Source organism: Streptopelia decaocto (assembly GCF_964273445.1).
Source record: "Streptopelia decaocto genome assembly, chromosome: 6".
In the NCBI taxonomy this organism is placed as follows: Eukaryota; Metazoa; Chordata; class Aves; order Columbiformes; family Columbidae; genus Streptopelia; species Streptopelia decaocto.
This window is the reverse complement of record NC_138660.1, coordinates 18,429,848-18,446,601: the sequence shown is the minus strand read 5'-3', so window position 1 is coordinate 18,446,601 and position 16,754 is coordinate 18,429,848. Positions and strand designations below refer to the sequence as shown.

Here is a 16,754-nt window from a genome sequence, read left to right as displayed (position 1 = left end):
ATTAACAGTGGTGACCAGCGTCACCCATTATGGGCAGTCTTGCAGGGCAGTGGAGAGAATTTTTCAGCCCGACAGAAACAAGGCTGCAGGATCGTGCCCGAATTCAATGCTTTCCAGCACAGAAAGCCAGGCTGACTGGCTAACTACAAGCAGTAAAGAGTTGGAATTCCCCACCGCCAGTCTCTCCACTAGCACAATGCCTGCATAATGCGATGCAGAAGATGGCTCAGACTTCCCAGGTAGGAACTACTGATGGTTACCAGTGCCACAGCAATGGGAGTGGGGGAGCCTGCCACGGTGCTGCCAGGTGAACAGGTGGGGTCCTTTGTGTCCCTCCCTTAGTTAATGAGTCCGGACAGAAAAGCTTGCAAAGTAATGCAAAGTTATTTCTCTAACTTCAAATGGGCTGCAAAAGGCTTTGAGAGCTCTCCTCTTTTGGCTTCTTTCTTTGCCTGGAGGAAAAGGCGCATACTTCTTTCTTGAGGCCCCTTTGGAAAGGCTTTTAAGTGAGGCAAGCGGCTTTTTACTGGTACTGGATATTGCACCCTTTTTGCTTGTATTCCACTATTCTAGCAGTCTATTGCATTCAGAAGTAGAAAATGTTCACACCAAGAGTTATAGTGAGCCTTGTGTGCCTACGGCTCCTGGTAAGAGGTTCTCTGGCTCCTAGGTATAAGTTTTGGTAAGTCTGGACATCATTTGAAAAGAAGTTGTAAGAAACATTTAATGAAGAACTGTTGTTTTTATATAACTGAGGAGCTGGTACCTGACCCCAGCAGGGGGGAAAGACCGAGAGACATCAGACTACGAATTCTTAATGTAATACACAGTCTCTTCCCGGAATATGTACTGACACCTGTATACATACCAATACCTGTATTTACAAGCTAATTTATGGGGGAAGGACTGAGAGACATCGGACTATGAATTCTTAATGTAATACACAGTCTCTTCCTGGAATATGTACTGACACCTGTATACATACTGATACCTGTATTGATAAGTTAATTTAGGGGAAAGTGTAGCCAAAGTAACAGGAATCCATATCTTAAATAGATTGATAAGGGGAAGGGTATTATGTGCATCGGGAAAGTCTGTAAACCCTGAAGTACCCAACCAATGGGGAACAGGGGAGGGAAATTGCAGCCGGGATTTTTGGGGAGATACAAGCAGGGGCTTTTTGCCCTATTAGATGTGCCTGCCTTTAGGTAGAACACCTGGTCTTGCAAAATCGTTATTAAAATATGCCTTGCCAAGAGATCCTGCCTGGGCCTATTATATTTGCAAAATAATTGTTTCCTACAAAGTCATTGCTAAAACATCAGATGCCATTGACTGGTGGAGTCCCAAACCTACAACAAAATTTATATCAGGCCCTCCTAATCTCTGCAAGCTTTATGGGCTGCAGAAGCTAATCCTAGACCATATAAGTAAAGCTATACACTCACTAATGGTTTACAATTGATTGGGAAGTTATATTCATGTCCATTTTCAGGGAAATGAACAAATCCTGACAGCTCAAACTAAGAGAGACAAACCATTGTCTGAAGAACGGAGAGAACAAAATCTAGTATTCTTACTTCCTTCTGAAAAACTGCAAAATCTTCCTTCTTAAAAAAAACCCCACCTTCTTATTGCAGAAAGAAGCTTTTTTACTGATATGGAGTGTGACAACAAATGAAGCAGCACACTGGGCATTTACACCGATTCTGGCCAGCACAGGCCCGTGGTTGTCGTGTTTCATCACCCAAACGGAGCTGCTGCCAGGCGCACAGAACCAGAGCGCTCCAGGCCCCCAGCCCCATATGACCCAAGGCGCTGGGGCTGATGCACACTCCACTGGCTGATTGTGCAGGAGACCTGCTGTGCAGGTTTTTTTCCACTTGACACTAGGTCCATAGGGGAAAGAGAAAACTTTAAAAGCCCAATCTAAATTCAGCCGCAGGAGGTAGCTTTTAATTGCACTGTGGATCAATAGAGAAGCAATCTAACACTTGGTTGTTGGTTACTAGGCAGAGGTTTGTACTTTTCCAGACAATTTTCACCTGCTGTTCCCTTTTCCTTATTTGCTCTCACACAATTTGGATTCTCCACAATTTAAGTGCAGAGCAAAGCATTCATATCACTAGAGAACATACTGAATTACATATCTGTATCACAGATTTTGGTACCTTATCAGCAGCAACAGCATGTTCAGCAAGTAGTCCCAACACTTAAGCAGTTTAAAGTACTAGAAAAGTCTTAAAAATAGCAGTCTCAAATCCTTATAGCCTGTACTGAAGTGATAGGTGTACACAAGTACTTAAACAGTGTCAAGTAGCATTTTATTTCATTCCCCAGCTGTATAAAAGAGCAGGCCAAAGGGTAGACAGACGTTAATAAAACTCCATCCAGAATTCTCCTTCTATCAAGAGAAAATGTGTTATTGTAGCCCTCTTGTGTTCAGTTGGATTAACAGCTATTAGATCCATAGCGTCCTTCCTGACAACCCCTTCAAACAAGACTGCGTGCTTCAAGCGCACTAACATTCAGTTCTTTGCCCTCTCCCCCTTCCCTCGGGTTCTCTCATGTTTTTCCTCTTTCCATCCTGGTTATAAGATCTCAGCATATTCAGACCATTAAACAGCAGAATGCTCAGCTGGTGTATTCACATTGTAAAACAAGAGAATTGCTGTTTTGGAGTAGGAGGACTAAAACGTCTCTCATTGTCTGTAAGCATGCTTATATTCCCAGCAACACTTCTCCTTTAAAGGTTTGTAATGAACACAGTTTGCAGTCTGCTTTCCTTCTTTTAGACAATGTCTATGAGATTAAGTTTTAAATTGTGTCCCACAGACATGCACAGCGTTTCTCTACCCTTAACAAAAAACACTCGGACATTCCCCAAAACCTGTAAGTGCTACTGACAGCCTTCCCTACCAATCACCAAGATTAAAAACTCTGGCGTCCACCACTTAACTTGGACACTGCACAGTCAGGGTTATAAGAACTAGCACCTTTTACAAGATTCTTTTCCAACCTGGAAAGGCTGTAGCAAACAGAAGAGCAAGTTACAGTTACATTGCTATGGGTGCTTAATAGATGGAGTCTTTTTTCCTGAAAAGACACTCACCTGCCACATCTGCTGCCTCAGTCATCCTTAATTCAGCCACTGCAAGACCAGCTCACTCTTGCGGAGCAGGAGGCTCAGGCAAGCAGTTCAGTTGTGCCTCAAGAGCTGCTATCACCTGTGTCAAGGAGCCAAACTCCAGCACGGATGTGCTGCTGTAGAGGGAACCTGGAGAAGGAGCCATAAACTAAGAGAGAGAAAGAAGGAGGAATGAGAACAGGGGAAGGATAAAGCCCAGCACTAGAACAGAAAAACAGCTATGGCTTAGTAACAACCAAGTCAAGGTATATTAGTATATTAGTGACCACACTCTTGATCAGCAACACAGGGCTGCACTTCAGTTAATGAAAACTTAAAAGAGTTTTGACAAATGCATGCACATAGATTTTGAGAGCAGCTGAAACCATAAGGAAAACAGGCTTTACAAATAAAAATATAGATAGAGTCATGGTATCTTCTTAATTTGAAAGACAGCTATAGTAGCAAAGCTAGGAGCAAGTTAAACCCTATTCTGTGTCTTTCCCTATAAACAAGGTAAAGGAGAAGAAAGCACGTACCTCCATAACATTTGCTATTGCACGCCAGTTTCCTCAAGAACAGGGTTATATGAAACATTTCAAAAGAAAAATGGAAAGACCACACATAAACATACAGATGGGAAATCCTACAGTCAACCTGTATTTCTATATAAATTTATATTGGTTTTGAGCTGGATAAATTCTAAGAGATACTGAAGCCTCTGGGTGTCTCACAGCACGTATGATTCATAGCATACAGGGGCCTTTGCAAACAAAATTGACAGGACTGACTTGGTAACTCAGTTATAACAGCTAGATATAAGGCAAAATGATATCTTTGTGACAAAAAGCAAATTAGGAACAAACATACCAAATAGTCTGCAGACAGGACAGTCAGTCCCACCTGAGTTAGCAGAAAACATCAAGAGTGCAGAAAACATCGAGAGTAACTGAAAGAACACGGTTCAACTTCTCTGTGTGAGCACAGGTTATATAGTAAAACTGGAAGGCGGCCCTGGGTACACAAGTGAGTTGGAGGGCACTTAGTTACAGCAACTCAGAGCTGCCTCTATGTTGGGGAGAAAAAGGCTCACACTATAGAAGCAGAAAGCATTCTCATTTAGAAAACCAATACATGTATTGTAGTGCTTTCACTAAGAGGACACCATTTGCAGTTCTCAAACATTTTCAGACTTAACTAATCTAGAGTTCATATGCCTTATTTAAAACATCATAATAAGATGATCTACACAGATGCCTATGCAGGCTTTTCTGACTACAGATCAGTAATAGCTTCATTGTTTCCAGTTAGTTTTGGTTCAAACTATAAAACAGGGTGAGAAGTTTAAGCTGATTAAAATATGTCTTGTAAAAACAAAACAAAAAATATTATATACCACAAAGGTTACTCAGCCACCCTTCAAAGGTGGAAAGTTTGTGAAACCCTTTCAGATTCCTTCTATTGCTCCTCAGTACCCCAGAGAGCAGAGAGCTACGCCACATGTTCACAGGCCAATATTGTGGCATTCCCAACGTCAGCAAGCCAGCCAGTGCCACATGTGAGCATTTGAGCCTGTGACAGCAGTGGGTGACTGCAAAGGATGAGGATGCTTCCCAGCGTGTCACCACCCTTTCTCTGTGAGAAAGTATCATGGGACAAGTGTAAACACCTCCTGTGGCTGCAGTTCATGTCCTCTGTGCCCATTAGCTTGTAGACGCTACTCATCCCATCCAGTATTTCTCTAATACCTCAGACAGGTCCAAGGGATCTCAGGGAAGGGCTTGATCCTCTGATACTCTTTGCAGACCTCTGAAGGGGAACCAGATAAGAGGTCTACATGAGCTGGCAAGCAGGACACAGGATAGGGTTATATATCCCTAGCTGAGAACATGCAACAGTTGTCTCTCAGCTCACTGGTTCATCATGGGCCGTTAACCCCACTGCTCCAGCTTATTCAGCTCCAGTGCAACACACGGACAAGTTCTCCCTCCAACCTAGAATTTGGTCACAGGTCCTGTAAAGGAGGAGCCAAAGCCTACAATGAGGGTTGTGCATTCACAGAATGGAAGAAAAGATGGATCATCCAAATAGACCAAGTGAATATCAAGAAATATTTTATTGTACATGTAATCAAAGTTTAAAAAACAGACAAGAAGGAGCAAGGGCCAGATTTATCCAGCATCTCTTAACTATGCAAGGTACAGAAATACAACTAGAAAAGAATTAGCACATATTAGTACCCTCTGCTCCCCTTCCCTGCCCCAATGAAGGAGGTTATACAAGTGAGATTAGTAATGCTTCAAATCAAGCCTTCTCAGTATTTGCACGCTTGAGCTGATAAAGTATGTTCAGTTTCATGAGAGAGTATGTGCCTTCAAAATAGTTGTTTATAAACAAAATCACTCTCTCTTTAGTGGTTTGTAAGCATTACTCATTCAACACCAAGAGTATACTTAAATGACTAATGACTTAGCAGCCATAATTGTCTGGTTATATCTGAACTGATGCTATCTTTAGGTATATTGATTATAGAAAATAGATTCCTATAGGTTTAACGATATGTAGTAGAGGATATATTATCATCTAGTTGCAAAACCATAACGTAAGGTAAGTGGCTTTCAAGAAGCAGAGGATCTATTCACAGGGACAAGGGAGCTGCATGCTGAGCAGGGGCATGTCAACTACTCAGAACTAAAAAGGTTGAAGCTCGGGTGTGCTAGCTGCAGAGGAGTTACACCTCAGTATCATTGGTGTAAGTTTAAGAACGTCTGGTTTGAAAAATATGCTATTCATCCCACACCTACATCAATCACTGGGCTTGTGACCCTAGATCCTCCTTACCACAGCACAGTAGGATCTTGCAAGTTCTACCAAGGTAACTCATGTTCTGCCTTACATGCTGCGAGGAAGAAGGCTTCCATTCTCCTCCAGAGCCAGATAGGAAGCCTGAATGTGAATGCAGAGCATTACCAGGGCTTAGTCGTCCCTTCAACCGCTCAGGTTCCTTCCTAATTTACAAGGGTGAAGGATTTAACAGCAAAAAGTTGCAACTTTTCTTCCCCAGTATGAGCTGATTTTCTCTCAACAGCTCAGAAATAAGCCTTCACAAAAAAAATGTAAGCTATACAGCATGTAGCTAGGGATGAATCAAATCAGTGTGACAAGTGCTAAATCCCAAACTGAAGGCAACACAAATTTTGAGATTCCCACATGAGAGATTTGTTTATTCTTCAGTGGCCCAATAAGCCAACTTCCAGAGAAGGCCCATGGAAACATAGACAAAGCCAGATCCAAAATAACAGTAACTAACATATTCTGGATTCTAATGCCCTTTGGAGACTATCAGCTTTTTGGCTTAAAATGCAAGTGAATCATGATGTATTAACGATACCACGATCTTCATCTATTTCAGCCTATGGCATGGTCCAATGCAGATTATTAGTGTCAAGTTACACACCTAGGACTTGAATTCACTAGCTCTCATAGCACCATTTGATTGTTGCTGTAAATAAAGACAGTCTAACTCTAAAGTCCTCTGCCAAAAAGAACCTATTACCTCTGATAGTTGTGCAACATCACCTACTCTGGGCCAGCAGACCTACCCACATTTTTTTGTCCTCACACATATGCCTCTGTTTTCAGAAAAATCTAAAGAGCTCCAAGCTTAAACTCTGTAACATATTACCTTAGCTTTCAGAGTTTCAAAACAAGTTCTCCTTGCAATGTTCAAATGTAGGAAATTCACAGAACTGACAGACCAATTTATTGACAATATCTCACTAGTTATTTCCTGTACGTGCCAACTGCACAGTTATAAAAACCTCTCAGCTCTTCTTCATACTTCTCAGCTCTGAAACAGGAAAAGATCAGTACAGGTATCTCAGGATTAACAGACCCAGGTGCAGGCAAAAAAGCAGCTGTTCTGTACCTCAGTAATTATTGCTTGGTATTTATCTGTTTTAAGCAACACCAAAGCAGTATTTGAATTTATGCTGCATTTAAGAAGAGACAGGTTCCCTACCATTACAGAAACATCAGCCTTTCCACAGGAAAAAGTCTCTAAAATTTAGCTGTCCATTTTTTCTTAGCCATTACATTTAACAGGGCCATTCTAACAACATTATAGAGTTGTCAAAGTATATGGCTCATAGCTACAGCCTGTCTTTGAAGTAGATTAGCTGGGCTGCACATTTTCGTAAGAACTACAGAGGTTTACTACCTATGCTAAAACGCTACTTAAAGAGCCTACAATTGTTCGAAGACTCACCAGCTACCTAAACAGAACAGCTGCTCCACAAAAATGATTTAACCAATAACTGAACTTGAAGACAAACACTACAAGAAAGCCAATAAAGGAAATCTTGTGTGATCAAAGGTTCTTTTACTATCTCATCTGAAAGAAGCTACCTGTCACTTTGAAGTATTTCCTCCTTCCATAGGAATAACCAACATACCTTTTGGAGGCAGTTTAGACAGTGACTGCTCAAAAGTATTTCTACAGAACTGGTTTTTGGAAGAGAAAATAAGTTATTTTACTATTTGCACAAATTGTGAATTTACTACACTCATTTTACTCTAATAATGTTTTAGCTACAAGGTATCTGTACAAGATATATCAGCAGAGATAGCATATTGTTAACACTACATATGTAAACTGAGAAACAACAGGTCCTTTCATCAAGGTGTCATATTGCAGGTAAGCCTTTTTACATTAGTCCGAGAGGCTGCAAAACTGCACTTCTGCACCAAGGAGATTCCTGGTGAGCCCAACAGAAAAGCCGTGCTCTACATAGGTGACTGTCCATCCTGGAACAGCAGCAGGAGAAGAATCAAGCAACCGTGTTTGCGATAATATTCTTAAGAAGGATTCCATTCATTCGGTGCATATTGCTGTACATAAGGTGCATAAACCTGTCAGGTATGGGATCAGCGTGAAGAGAAGCCAGTTGCAAGGCTGCAGCCAACTACTGGCGTCATGTCCCAGATCTGGAAGAAAATATTGTAGAGAATTACACAGCATTATTATAAGAACAAAGAGTTATTTTTATAAGAGGCACAGAAGCAAACAAAGACCTCCCTGGGCACAAAGTAATAAATCCTGTTTAAACTGTACTTGAGAAAAATATCATGGAGAGTTATATCAGCCTTACAAGCCAAAAGCCAAATTATGGCTCAAGAGTCTTCCTGAAGTTCTCTGTAGGTCTGTTTTTAAAAGTGCTACGCAGTTGTTATAAATATGCTTACAGAAAACCAGGGACAGACTGGAACAGTCTCAGTCTTGACGTGCATGGAGGATGTACAGCCTAAGCTCAGCAAGATTCTACAGCAGCCTGTTCTCCATGTCACTGACATAACCTTGGCTTTTAGTGGCATGCCCCAAGAAGCCAGGGAGCTCAGAGTAAAGGAAGCCTGCACATTTCATCATGTTTGTGTCCTTAAAGCCGTTGCCAGTTTCTCCTACTACTGATGCCTGCTTTGCTTGTCCAGAGGACAGGACACCAAGAGTAACCAGTTCTGACAGCTACAGACTCCACACGGTGGAGTCACAGACTATTTCCTCATTCAGCTGCAGGAACAACAGTCTGCAAGATATACAATTCTTGCTGCCCACAGTCAGCTTTGTAGCAACAGTTGTCAGAAAGAAAAAAGTATATACAAACATTAGTTCACTATTAAATATCTCTAATAAATGCAGGAAAGAGGTACATTAATACCTTCACAATCCGGTCGCTCCCACAAGTCACCATTAGCCCTCTGGAGATGTCCATGGACATGTGCGAAATGTTGTGTTTTCCTTCATGAAAGGTTGCCAAGGAAGTACGGCTACAAGAGAACAATTCAAATGAAAGCCAGCCATCAGATGAAGCTTGATAGCATCATTATAGCAGTGCAAAATAAACTTACAAGAAAATTAACTTGCTCAAGTACTAATAAATCAGTCCTGAGAACTGCAGTGCCATATTAAAGGGGACAGAATTAAATTAGCAAGTCATGCTATGGCATTGCTTGTGTAGTTATATAGGTGTATGTGACATTTCCTGGCCTTCTGCAGCCTGACTTCTAGTAATACTAGAGCAGAAGTGGGACACTGCATTAGTAAATAATTCCACTCTTGGTCATAAAGTCAAGCTCGGCTACATTTTTTCCTGCTGGCTATAGTGAGTCAGCTATGGTACAGCACCTTCCTTTTTCAAAAAAGGCAAACAAACAAAACTCCGCCAAACAAAAAAAAACAAACCAAAACCAAATACAAACAAACAAAAAAACCCCACCAAACACAAACCAAAACCTTCAGAACACCAAAACCCAACAAACAACACCACAATAAGAAGTCCCAAACACCCCTAAAATTGGCATCTGATTACTTTGGTCCTTTAGTGTTCCATGTGTCCAAGGAGATGACAAGACAGTGAACAGTAAAATGCTGTTCATAAGATAAAACCGGGGTTCCTTCCTTGCTAAGAAGTGTTTAATGAGACAGTAAATTATGTTTAATCGAAGTTGCTTGCATAAGGCTGTGAAGAACATTCCTGTAGAAACGGTTTTCAGTAAGTGTACATGAACTAATGCATACACATCCTGGTAGCTGTGATGCATTGTCAGGCACCTGTTTAGTAATTTTAGGTGCGATCAACATCCTTTTACCTGAACAGAAATCTTGAGACAAATGTTTCAACTCTAGAACTGGGCTAATAGAAAAGAAAAAATAAAGTGGACAAAAAAGTTGTAATACCACATCCGATCCAAATCAGCCTGCAGAGCCAGCTGAGGGATCTCTGCCATTGTAGTGCTTCAAGTGCCCAAGGCAAAGGTGGCCTATTAGGAGAGAGTCAGCTTGGCATGTTTGTGTGGCATTGTGTGTGGATGTGGAGCAAGCACAAGTGTTTCTGCACCTCAGCAGTATTACTGCAATTTATTCCTCCTTAATACTCACTCTTCATCCTTGATTGACTCAAAACAGGAATCACAGACACGGACCTGGAACTCAAATCCCATGATTGGGTAACTTGACCGTTTGGTGCTGCACTTGCCACACACTGCTTGCCCACATTTTCTGCAATGATGCTTCATGAAGGAAGAAGAAAACAAACAAACAAAACACATCACTATATTGTGCCAACTGACTACCTTCTCCAGCGTTCACCGAAAAACAAGAACACTTCTGTTTTGTAGCCTGCTAGGAAGCAACCTGTTAGGAAACCCTCTGTTACTTCAAGCAAAGACCAAGGACTCTGGAGTTCTGAACAGTCATCTTGGCCATTCATGGGTTTACCTCCATACTCTTCCTGTGCATTCTCTTCTCCTTTTGCAAGGTCCTTCTGGGAGAATAGGGGAAAAATAGGCTTCAAAAAGCAACCAAGGAAATAACAGTCTAAGAAAGCCAGAAATACAGGCTGTTTCAAAAAGATGGACCCAACATGTTACATAAAAATTTACAAATGGTTTAACGAGTTAACAAGTTTTAGTAACCTTTTTAAAATGTTCTGTGTTTCTACCACCTGCTGTATGGACTGTAAGAGTTTCATTCATGGACAGTTTCTGGTCGCAGAGATAAAGTGATTTCAAATTAGGTCCATCTTTTTGAAACCCCCTGTAGAGGGGTGTCTTGGTGCCTGTCCAGTCCCTCCAAAAAGAAAGCTATATGAAAAGCTTTCATATTCCAGCCCAGTAAGAGCTGGGTCATCATTACACCATGTTAGACTGCAATTTTCTCAGTTTTGGCATATTATATGCCACTTCACACAACACTTTAGGATTAGCTCTAGTGTATACAAATATTCAGATAAATCCAACAGAGCACTCCCAGCACAGCTTGCTTTGCCCTGTTTGATATAACTGTTTCCATAGAATTTGGAAATTTCTTAGCACTGCCTAGAAATTGTGACCTCCCAATGAACCCTCACTTCAAAGCAGCAAAAATACCAGCAGTTTAAAAGATCTAACAGCTTTAGTGGTTTTCTATTTGCATTTTGCTTAAGTGCTGAAGCACAGCTAAACACTCAAACAAATGATCTCACCTGTCTCAACCCTAATGTTTTTGTGTCCCACATTTGCTTTATATTCCAGAAGAAAGGTTGTTCACACTTCTGACAGGAATCACTTTCTAGCCATTGAGGAGCCTACAAAAAAACAAGAGATGCAAGCAATCAGAATTATTTTTCCTCATGCAACAGCCAAGTAAGTTTGTTTGAAGAACCAAAGCAAAGTTTTACTTGGAAAGATGCCCTGTGTCAGCTCTGGACATTAAAACAACAATTGCCTACAGTATAGTGAAGAGGAAATTTAGAACAAAAAAACTCCAAACCCAAGGCTACATTTATTTGTTACCTATATAGCACCTCTACTCTTTAAGCCCACAGCAGTATGTTATGTTACTGCCTTAATAAGAAAACTAATTCAAACATTTAAATTATTAAACTTGCTGCAGGCATTCCAAGACTGTTGCTCTGGCTGCCTACGTGATTTTTAAGGGCCAGTGTAATCCCAGTTGTAGAAGCTACGAGGCAGTCATTCCCTTTAAGAGGCAGAGTCCAGAAGTAAACTCTGAAGTAATATCTTTTGTGCTTCCCTAGGATTGCAGTTTGAAATAATTAAGAACTCATCTGCATTTTCCATCCTGCCCACATCTTCACTAAGCATCCCTTCTCCCACCCACATATTTTTCCTGCCAGAAAGGGACGAGGCCAAATGAAAATAGTTAGAGCTTTCACATATTTCAACACTCTCAGATATTTCAGCTGAGCATCCTTGCAAAGGACAAAGACAGGCACTATATTTCTAGTACACAGACTTGAATTAGAACATGTATATTCTATATTCTTTACACATGTGATGTGGGAGTCTCCCTGAAACCCAACAGAAGGAAGGCTGGAACAAAGAAGCTTTCCTTCTCAATTCACTTACATCAATTGTTGATAGAAATAAAGCAATAGTATTGTCAGTTGCACCACCTCTCCAGGAAAAGTTTTTAATACCAGATGTCCAGTTCCTGCAACCTTGATTGCATCCCCCTCCTTCCCTCATGCTAGTGGAAAATATTGTAAAGGGGAGTAAGAAGTCCAGCGTGAGGGGTGGGGAGGAGAGTAGAGGAAATTATTGGTCTCTCCACCACAAGTTGCTTCTTTCAGTTACTTACAATAGCATTTTTCACCTAATGGCATTTTTGAGAAGGCAATCCACTCTCCGGTTCCCTCTAGCAGAAAAACATGGTATCTTCCTGTTCTCTTCATCTTCAGGCATTAAATAACAGGTGAAAACCTGTCAACACTACTACCAACATACAGTTGGAAATGCCCAAGATCAATAGCATGACTGTCAGTGGAGTTACCACTCCTTTTAATCAAAAAAGTCCATCTTTTAGTCTTACATGCACTATTGCATATTTGAAGGTACCCTATAACATGACTCACTAGCTAATGTTTCAGAGACAGCATGTTCATAATTCTTCGAACATTTATTTTCTTTGGTTTTGGACTGCGCTGGATTATGTTCTTCCAGTGAGTTCCGAGACATCATGGCTGCTCTAACCACGTTATTTTAATTGTACTAAAACTGTCTGTTACTCAGGAGATCCCTTAATTATTGCAAGCAGATCCAGAAGCAAAACGGCCACATCTTGCTTTACCAATTGCGTTATAAGTAAATTCCTTGCAACTACAAAGCTTCATAATATCACAAAAGGTTTGAAGATAGATCATGCTGAAAACGTTAGGAGCATCACAGACAGCATTCAGTGTGTCTACAGTGACAGCTTAACATGACAGAAGACAGTTCTTAATCACAATACTTGATTTAGGGACAAGCAACAGGGCAAGGAAGGCTGAGCCTTATATTCTACTTCATAGTGCAACCAACACTAACTCCTTCAATTATGGTTTAAATAAAGATAGTAGTAATATATATCTTTTCAGCTCTTACGATGGATATGAGCTGATGCAGAAAGAATGTGCACAGCAGGCTCGGTTCATGTACACTAAGGTCTTTAAAAAAAAAGTTGTCTGGGGACTTAATCTCTACATTCTGAACTGCATCTCAAAAACAGCATCTCACTTCTTAAGCTGCTTTGACATGAGTTGAGAACTTATTTCCAGACTGCTGAAGCACAGTCCATTGCTTTCTATACTGCAAAGGCTTGTCTGCTTTAGAGTGTTCCAGCAGCAAGGGCTGTAGCCATTCCAGTGAACACGTTGTCTCACTGCAATAAGACTCTAAGCAGACCCAAGCCTGTCCTGCATTTCTCCTGCCCTGGGAATCCACCTGGTACAATGCAGCATGGAGAGCCACTAGAACAGAGCGGGTTTTAATAATATCATTCATCCTTAAAGTTTCAGGCAATATGAAGAAAACAGGCTGCAGAACTGACTAAGCAAAGCCACATCAGCCCCTGAAAAGTGAAGAAAAAGAAATCTTTGACCTAGGACATGATCTTACCTCTTCTCGGCTGATATCCATGTTCCAAACAGCAATTCCCCCATCAGCTGAACAAGATACCAGCTGCCGTGTCAGCTGGATGTAACAGATAGCCTGCACCTTGTCACTGCAAACAAAATAGACACTATTTACCCATAAGTATTTAAACAAAGCTTAGTTTCCCAGCAAAGCCCAATTTATCCTTGTAAAGCTACCTAGGAAGCCAAAGCTGACTTCCAAACACTTTGCTAAGTCTTCTAAGTAGAGCTATGAAGATGAGTGAACAGATGCTGTCACCTAAGCACTGCCCTATTGTCAGGGTGTTGCCTAGCATTCTTACAGGCTTGACCAGAATACCAGAGATACAGTTCCATGTTAACATTTGCTGGCAGTAAGTACTGACAGTGAGCTGAGTGTCAACTGGCTCAGAGTGGGCATGCAAATACTCTTCTGTGTTGGCAAGGAGAGACAGTTATCCAAACAGAGACAACTGAAAAAATAAAAATAAATATTTGTTTCAAGATACAGCTAGGAAGCAGATGGAGCTTCCATTCTCGCTACAAATCACAGTAAGTCTGTAGCTGCAAAGCAAAGCAGGCACTCACTAATAAGACAGATTAATCCTAAATAAAGAGTCATGGCAAAATAAGTCTGTCCTAAGAAACTAAACAAAGGATCTCAATAGTATTAGACTGCTTTGCGACATCTATGTTCAATTTTAAAAGCCATTCTGCTTCTCAGAAGAACTTACTGTCCCATTCAGTATGAAGTTTAATGCTAAGTGTGATGTTTGAAGAGAAATTAACAGTGTTATAAGCCTTCAGCAGGACACATGATGCAGCAGTAACAGCGGTACAAAGTCCTCCACTCACTGACTTCAGTTACTTTTTTGTAACCAGTACTCTATTATTAGTTCTTCAGCCATAAAACTAAATCCTCCAGATTTAACAAGAGTTCTAGGGCTAAGGGTATCAGTCTTGATCAAAAGTGGATGGAGGCATCTAAGGAATTAGACAAAAGGAAAATACACTATACAAATACATCTTTAAGCATAAACAAGATCTCTGCTACCACTGCCTTTCTAAGTAGAATATATCTTCAGTGGCAAACTGCCTGTCAGACTGAATTAAGGCCCTAGATTTAAAAATGGCAGCTAGTGTTGTGTTTCTATAAAGAACTGATTAAATACAGACAACCACCTATCTAATCCACAGAACAGCAGAGATGTGACATGCTTTTCTGAAGTCTAGAGACCCATCCCTGTAATTCAGCCAGTTTATCACCACACTGACAGAAGGAGACAGAGAACAGGAACATATTGAAGCTTATTCTACATGGGCACATGAACATTCTTACGCATTGATTTTCTAGCCCCACCCTCACAGGCAACATTGTGAAGTATTTACAACACAGAAGCATGCAACTTTTACATAAAGTCCAAGCAAGATGATTTAGGATGTTTATCCACCTCTTTCCATAACCTACTTTATGTTATATTCTCACTGCTCATGTTTGCTACTTCTAAACCATGGATAAAAAAAAAGAAAAAAGGTTTATCAGTAACGCTTTCCTAGTACTGATTATCCTTCTTGCTCCTCAAAGCCTTCAGAGTTCTGCCAAAAGTTATTTTCTCCACTATTCATATCTTGCCATGCTCACACGTAGGAAAAACAATACACCATTACATACTGATGTCCCTGGAGCAGCAGAGTTCGCCCCTTCCTTCCACCAATATCCCACATGATTATGCTGTGATCAGAGGCACCGGAGAAGAGCAGTCGTTGAACAGGATCCCACCACAGGGAAGTAATACTTCCTAGGAAAGAACATTATGCAATTAGATCTAAGGGAGTCACTCCCCAACACAAGGATGCTCTTCTGGGCTATTAAAGTGAAAGCTGAGGTACTCCCTTACTACAATAAGAGACATTGAAAGCCTTAAGGCAAAGGACAGCATACAACAGCAAAATACAGTCCTGCTAGAGAGGCAAAGAACATTTGAAAATAGAACAAAATATCCCTAATAAGAAAATTAGATACAAAGAATAAGCCAGAAAGTTTAAATTACAAGCTATCTGCCCCTTGTATTTAGGTAGTTGTTAAGAGCTGGCAGGCTGCAATGGGATCTTTGAAGATGAAAAGTACTAAAACTTGCCAAGCAGAGACTGGCATCTACAATGAAGCGCTTGGTGAGTGGTTGCAGGGCAGCATGCAGCATTCACAGGTAAACCAATTCCCTTACATAACCATTTACAACCTCAAAATAGCTGGAATAAGAACCTGACAGTTTTACTGTAGTTAGCAAATCTGGCCACTATGTATTAAATTACAAAATTAAATTTCAGAAGGTCCGACCTGGCTGTGCACCTCACTAGTGAGACATAGAAAGAAAGGAGTCATCTGACAGTAGCAATCTAATACTAAACCCACATGCAGGTAATGTGGACAGGAGACTAAAGAAGTAATTTTGTCACTCATGCTGCCTATAGTTTTGAAGTTGCAGGAATATTTTATTCCCTCACAGATATCCTTCCCTTTAAAGCATCCTCCCATTGCTCAGTGGTAATCAAAAACCCTGTTAGTCTGAAAGCAAGATGAATGGCAATTACAGCCAAAATCAGTCCTTTCCAGCTCTCTGGAGGAAGAGATTTTTTTCTTGCCTCCTTTAGAGCTATACCATTTTCAGACTGACCCATTTGAGAATTGTTGTCTCCAAGAGAACAGTGACCATCCTCACCATAAAAGGCAGTTTGAGTATTATCTCAGCATTACACAGAGTAGGCTGTTAAATATGGAGAATTCTGGAAGCTGACTGTTGAAGGACAAGTTCTAAAACCCTTTGCACTGCAAAGCAAACCCTGCTTGCTTCTGAAGTCACAGTTAGGCAAGAGCTGGAAAGGAAACAAGATGGAGTCAGATTTTGAAGTCTGGCAAACACAGCTGCACTCAAAGAAGAGCTTAATGCCATTTAAGTTTAGAGTTACCAGGCCTTGGGAATATTACACAAATACTGTGGAGGAAAAAAGGTTACACATAATCTGTGTTGTGGTGGGGGTTTTTTGTTTGTTTAAAAAAAAAAAGTCAGAGAAGGAAAAAAAATGAAGGAGCTACTATTACACCAATTGAAGAAAAACCCGTTTCTGCCCCTCAAATTTAACCAAACTCTATACTAGATCAATTCTTGTTTTCAGTACCACAATCCTCTTAGGAAATTTAT

General features: G+C 40.8%; 1 protein-coding gene across 2 annotated transcripts in view; it reads right to left on the bottom strand.

The window, feature by feature from the left end:
* Nucleotides 1-5,224: 5,224 nt before the first annotated feature.
* Nucleotides 5,225-16,754, bottom strand: part of WDFY1 (WD repeat and FYVE domain containing 1) — a 28,361-nt gene continuing 16,831 nt past the window's right edge. For both annotated transcript variants that reach the window (XM_082055249.1, XM_082055248.1), the window contains exons 7-12: nucleotides 15,227-15,353; nucleotides 13,559-13,664; nucleotides 11,146-11,247; nucleotides 10,062-10,192; nucleotides 8,842-8,950; nucleotides 5,225-8,113 (exon numbers count right to left, since the gene is read on the bottom strand). In XM_082055249.1, the coding sequence (XP_081911375.1) occupies nucleotides 8,054-8,113; nucleotides 8,842-8,950; nucleotides 10,062-10,192; nucleotides 11,146-11,247; nucleotides 13,559-13,664; nucleotides 15,227-15,353 (635 nt within the window). In that variant the 3' untranslated portion in view covers nucleotides 5,225-8,053. The remainder of the gene's footprint in view (nucleotides 8,114-8,841; nucleotides 8,951-10,061; nucleotides 10,193-11,145; nucleotides 11,248-13,558; nucleotides 13,665-15,226; nucleotides 15,354-16,754) is intronic.